Source organism: Parambassis ranga, chromosome 4, assembly GCF_900634625.1.
Source record: "Parambassis ranga chromosome 4, fParRan2.1, whole genome shotgun sequence".
Lineage (NCBI taxonomy): Eukaryota > Metazoa > Chordata > Actinopteri > Ambassidae > Parambassis > Parambassis ranga.
The window spans coordinates 23,068,445-23,073,842 of NC_041025.1; the positions used below are offsets into that span (position 1 = coordinate 23,068,445).

General features: G+C 45.5%; 1 protein-coding gene across 2 annotated transcripts; it reads left to right on the forward strand.

The window, feature by feature from the left end:
* Positions 1–552: 552 nt before the first annotated feature.
* Positions 553–4,878, forward strand: LOC114435138 (NAD-dependent protein deacylase sirtuin-5A, mitochondrial-like). Of its 2 annotated transcripts, none has more exons than XM_028404713.1 (9): positions 553–690; positions 1,329–1,444; positions 1,541–1,674; positions 2,296–2,521; positions 2,605–2,692; positions 3,147–3,200; positions 3,294–3,417; positions 4,037–4,152; positions 4,243–4,878. In XM_028404713.1, the coding sequence occupies exons 2-9, from the start codon at positions 1,342–1,344 to the stop codon at positions 4,313–4,315; spliced, it is 918 nt and encodes a 305-aa protein (XP_028260514.1). In that variant the 5' UTR covers positions 553–690; positions 1,329–1,341; the 3' UTR covers positions 4,316–4,878. The 2 variants fall into 2 exon arrangements, with proteins under 2 accessions (XP_028260514.1, XP_028260515.1); XM_028404714.1 differs by having other exon boundaries at positions 603–690; positions 1,329–1,398.
* The last annotated feature ends 520 nt before the right edge of the window (positions 4,879–5,398 follow it).

Sequence of the window (5,398 nt, forward strand, 5' to 3'; positions counted from 1 at the left end):
AATCTTCATTGGGGCTGTGCCTGATGTTCCATTGATTCAATACTGGCCTCTAGTGGAGGTGATCACACCCACACTCCACTTTTATTTCAGCAATAACTATAATGCTGTCTGCAGTGTTCATTAAATCACATCTAAGGCTTTTAAAGGAGTCTTAAAATCAGGTTAAAGGACATTTGATATCATTTTCTCATCAAAGGTTTGGGAGAGCTCACATAAGTCCCCTAATTCAACAAGATGCTGGTCCCATTGAACTGTAATCACAGCCAGATAATCAATCATTTCACACAATTTAAGGACAGGGTAGAAGAAATAACTGATTTTAAACTACACCTGACATTATGAGTGATCTGTTGCTCACAAAAGATTAAACAGCAACAACAGAAACATGTGTACTGTTAGTGTTTATGGAAGAGACAAAACAATATGCTGTAATTTACTGTTGTCGGTGCTTAAATGCAGGAACTGTAAACTGTATTTGTGGCAGACACACACACTGCAGTGTGACACAAACCCCCCTCTGCTGGTTGTGTGTGTTGTGTGTGTGTTGTGTGTTCTCGCCGGGTTGTTTTTTACCTCGCTGTCCTCTCTGATACGCTCCCATCCTCCCAGCGGAGCCAATCCACCGCAGCCGATGGAGCCTCTTTCTGTTCCTGTTTGCGGCAGCTGGTGGTCCTGACTGCGGTCTGACAGGTACACAGCGTTAGCAGCACTTGTATCCGACAGAAAGCCGCTGGAAATAAACACAACTACGCGGCATAACACGCTGCCTTTAGCATCTAATGTGGAGCTAGCTGCTAGCTCGGTTAGCAACGCTAGCGCTAGCTGCTTAGCGTGCTAACTTCCAACTTGTTAGCTAAGCTAGCTAGTATACGTTACTTTCAGCTAATGACAACTTAACTATGCTCTCGTAAGCACACGGTATCGAAACATCATCACATTGCATACAAGCCAACCCGCACTTTTAGTAGTAAATAATACATTTAGCGCAGTAACAGGCTACCTTCCTGTTTGTTTATGTTAGCCGAAATGACCTCACAGCACCACAGTGACCTCCCTGTGAACCGAAATCAATCAGAACCAGGTGCTAACTTTGTTTATCGTCGCTCCTAGCCCGGGGCAATTCTTGTCTCTTACTACTGACATGTTGAACAATACCTGTGTTTTAAAGACATCTGTAAGTTCACCGCACCAAAAATGCACATTTTCTCCGGCTTCTGTTGCTTTTTTCTACTTTAAGCTAAAGATGGCAGCCGGAAGTGACACACCTGCCAGATCTACCTGCTCCACATGTAATCATAGTAAACAATGTTTTGTCTTTTCTCTATCAGTTGCAAAAACCTGATGATTGTTCGTCAGCTCACCTGTAGAGCCGCTCTCAATGCTCACCTCTTTGCTCAGGTGAGATTCCCCACAGGTCACAGAGACATGGCCAGACCCAGTTCAGGTATCGTCTGCTTATTAATGTCTTATTTTTCAGTTTTGCCGTAAAAATCTCTGAGAGCTGTTTGTGTTTGAGTGGTTGTGGTGCGTTTGTCTTCAGACCTGGCAGCCTTCAGGAAGATGTTCTCCAAGGCCAACAACATCGCCATCATCACCGGAGCAGGCGTGAGCGCTGAGAGTGGAGTCCCCACCTTCAGAGGGGCGGGAGGATACTGGAGGAAATGGCAAGCGCAGGTAGGGACGTACGGTCAGCTGTGGCATTTCTTATTACAGTAGACGTGCACTCAAAGCTTCCAACTTGTAAAATAAATATTACACTATGTTCAGGTTTCCTTATATATATAAAAACTGCCCATGCATCCTTCTTATTTGCCATGTCAAGGCCAAGCTCAGCCCAAAATCTTAGCACATCAGTTAAGAGTATGTAATCACAACACCAGCCTAAGTTAGCTGATGGATCAGCTCGTTCTTGTCCACATGATACCTCCTCTACACGGTGCTGTCATTGACACCTGCTCTGTCTTCGCTGCTGCTCTCCCAGCACACCAGTGTATTGTCAAAACAATCATTTCACTGTGGCCTCATATGGTAAATATCAAACCTGTTGGATAATTGTGAATCTTGGTCAGACTGCAGCTGCTGAAATAGCCAAGGAGAGCAAGCAGACAGGTAAGATTCACCAATGTTGTACACCTGAACAGCAACCGAAAGGCAACACAGCTAGGGTCCAAAGCAGACAACTAACCCTAACCTATCCCTCTGTGTCCCTCATTCCTGTTTTAAAAATCAGTTTGGATGTGAAAATCCTCCTTTGTGTCGCCAGCCTGTTTTTCTGTCTCCCTCTCTGACTGTTAGGATCTGGCCACGCCGGAGGCGTTCTCTAGAAACCCTTCACGTGTTTGGGAGTTTTATCACTACCGCCGTGAAGTCATGCTCACAAAAAATCCCAACCCGGCTCACCTGAGCATCGCTGAGTGTGAGGAGCGTCTGAGCAAACAGGGCCGGAACGTTACTGTCATCACTCAGAACATCGACGAGCTGCATCGCCGCGCTGGATCCAAGAACATCCTAGAAATCCACGGTGAGCAGAAAAAGAGTCAAGATGTTGATGTTGATGACACGTTAAAATGATCCCATGTCTCGTGTCCGTTTGTGTGACCACAGGGAGTCTGTTCAGAACACGCTGCATTAGCTGTGGCCACGAAGAATCCAACTACAACAGCCCCATTTGCGCTGCTCTGGAGGGCAAAGGGTAAGAGTGTCATTGGCTGTTGTTGTTTGCTTAACTCGACCATTTGTTTCTTCAACGTGTTTCCGGAGATATCGATCACAGTCATTTGGGCTCAAAATGCCAGACGGTTCCAGTCAATCAAATGTCAGGCGGCTAAATAACACCTGATGACACGGTGAAAAGGAAAAATGTGACTCAAATCAAATGTCACTGTAAAAGCCACTTTGTCACTCAGGTGACATTTAGAACGGATGTTTCCGAGAGCTGACAAATGTCTTGTTTGGTAGATTCCGTTTCAGCAGCAGAATAAATAAGAGAAGTCACACCAGAGCTGATTATGTCACGTTTAAATGTGTGTGTCAGATAATCTGACTTTAGTCCTGCTCCTGTTATATTCTACAGAGCGGTAAATCCCACTATTAACCATTAAAACTCTGAAATTTATTTTAAAAAATTAAGCCAACTGTCTCCTCAGAGCTCCAGACCCAAACACACATGACGCCCAGATCCCAGTGCAGCAGCTGCCCAGGTAGGCAGGACCTGCTCCTGCTCTCTTTACCCACTCTGCTCTTTTCAAATGAGGTTATGTGTTTTGACAAAGTGTGTGTGTGTGGTGTCTCAGGTGTGAGCTTAAAGGCTGCCATGGTCTCCTGAGGCCAGCTGTGGTTTGGTTTGGAGAGACTCTGGATGCCGACATCCTCACAAATGCAGAGAAAGTGTTGGACAGCTGTGACCTCTGCCTGGTGGTACATACCTGTGTGTGTGTGTGTGTGTGTGAGAGAGAGAGAGAGAGAGACTATGACAGAAAGACCACATAACCAATAATAATCTATTAGTATTGTCACCAGAAATGTAAATCTAGAGAACGTTCACGTGCAGTCATCTCAGTGCTAAGGTCAGCAGTGAAGGGAGCTGACAAAGTTCCATGACATAATCTAATAACAGCAGTTCACTGGCACAAAGCTGGTCCCTCCAAAGGAACATGTTCATGCTGTTATCCACAACAGACCACGCTGTCAGTTCACCGGCTCTTTAAATTCTTAGAGTCAGATTTTGCACACGTCAAAGGACAATCTGTCAGGCACATCCGGAGAGATTTATTTAGGACAATCAGCTCCAACCAGATACCAGAGAACAAGCTACACAGTGGAAACAGTCTCCAAATCAGTGAGGTCTGCATCAAGGTGATGGCCTTACATAAAGTTCACAGCGCATCTGTCCAGCTGTCTCACACGAGAAATAAACATGCTAAGAAACCTGCTACTGGAGAAATATTCCAGATTTAGATGTCAGTGTAGATGTTGTTGAAAATAAGACTACAGTAATCCATCGAAGTCTTACCTCTTATTCATCTGTCTTCTTCAGGTTGGCACATCATCCGTCGTGTATCCGGCAGCCATGTTTGCTCCCCAGGTGGCAGCCAGAGGGGTCCCTGTAGCTGAATTCAACATGGAGGACACTCCGGCCACCATGCGCTTCAAGTACGTTTGGTTTTCCTTCAACACAATCGCACATGTTTATCATTTGTCCCACTCTCAGCACATTAAAAATGACATGTTTTTTCATCTCAGGTTCCACTTCCACGGCCCCTGTGGGACCACCTTACCTGCGGCACTTGCTCCCCACGAGTCTGAACAACAGTGACAGAGAGTCCCGGATGTCAGCTGCATACAGACCAGACTGTCTAACGCTGGAGGACTTTAAGGGACTTTAATGGTACAAATATTCATGACTTCATTATAAATCAGAATTTGACTTATGGAGTGGGAGCCAGATTACACTCCTCCGTCTCCGTGCTGTAAATGTTTGACTAAATACCACCACCACCACCACCACCACCCTCGCTGCTGACAGTAGAGGGCAGTGTGTAGCTGCTGCCGCTGCCTTCCAGCGTGTAGGAGGAAAAAAAAACCACTCTTCAGAGGATGTGTGAGCTCTGCCTGGAATCTGTGGTGTTTGTGTGTCGGTGCAGTGTTGTCTGAATTTATGGACTGTGATGAATACTGTGTGCGATGCCTTCCAGTGGTGATGAGTAAGCTCTAGCAGCTGAAACAGGGAAACCAGTGACTGTGCATTCTCTCAGAGGACAGGCTGTCTGTGTGTCTGTGTGTGTCCGACCTTATGAAGGATTTGTCACATGTATTTTGACATATTTGGAGCCACATGGAGACATTTGAAATAAATGTCGGCTGATAACTGTCTCTTCAGAATCTGTGATCGGTACGTTTGCTGCTGCAGTGTGAGCACAGTCCTCCATTATAATCAATGTTCTGGTTTCATACTAGGTCTCCTCAAAGATGAGATTGTGCCTGACACTTTGGCCACAACTGACCCTGCCCCCTGCTACTTCTTCTTCTTCTGCTTCCATCAGCACAAACGCACACTGTGTGCACTGGCCAAGTACCCCCAATATGAAACAGATTCTGCTGTAATCATCCCTTCCGTTCGTCCTGGTGATGAAGGACAGAACCCACAATCCTTGTTCAGTTTTTTTTCTGCAGTACGTCCACGCTGAGCTTCACAGTAGCATAAAAGATATTTTAGAAGTAGAAACATTTAAAAATTCCCTTTAGCTTTGTCGAACTCGGACACTGAAGCTTCTTATTGACTTCATCTTCAGAATGTAGTTTGGACTGCTGGTCTGCACATTAATCTCCCAACATGTCTACAAATCTTAGGCAGACTTATCCCACAAAGACTTGCATAAAAAGTTGAGCAATGGCTTCA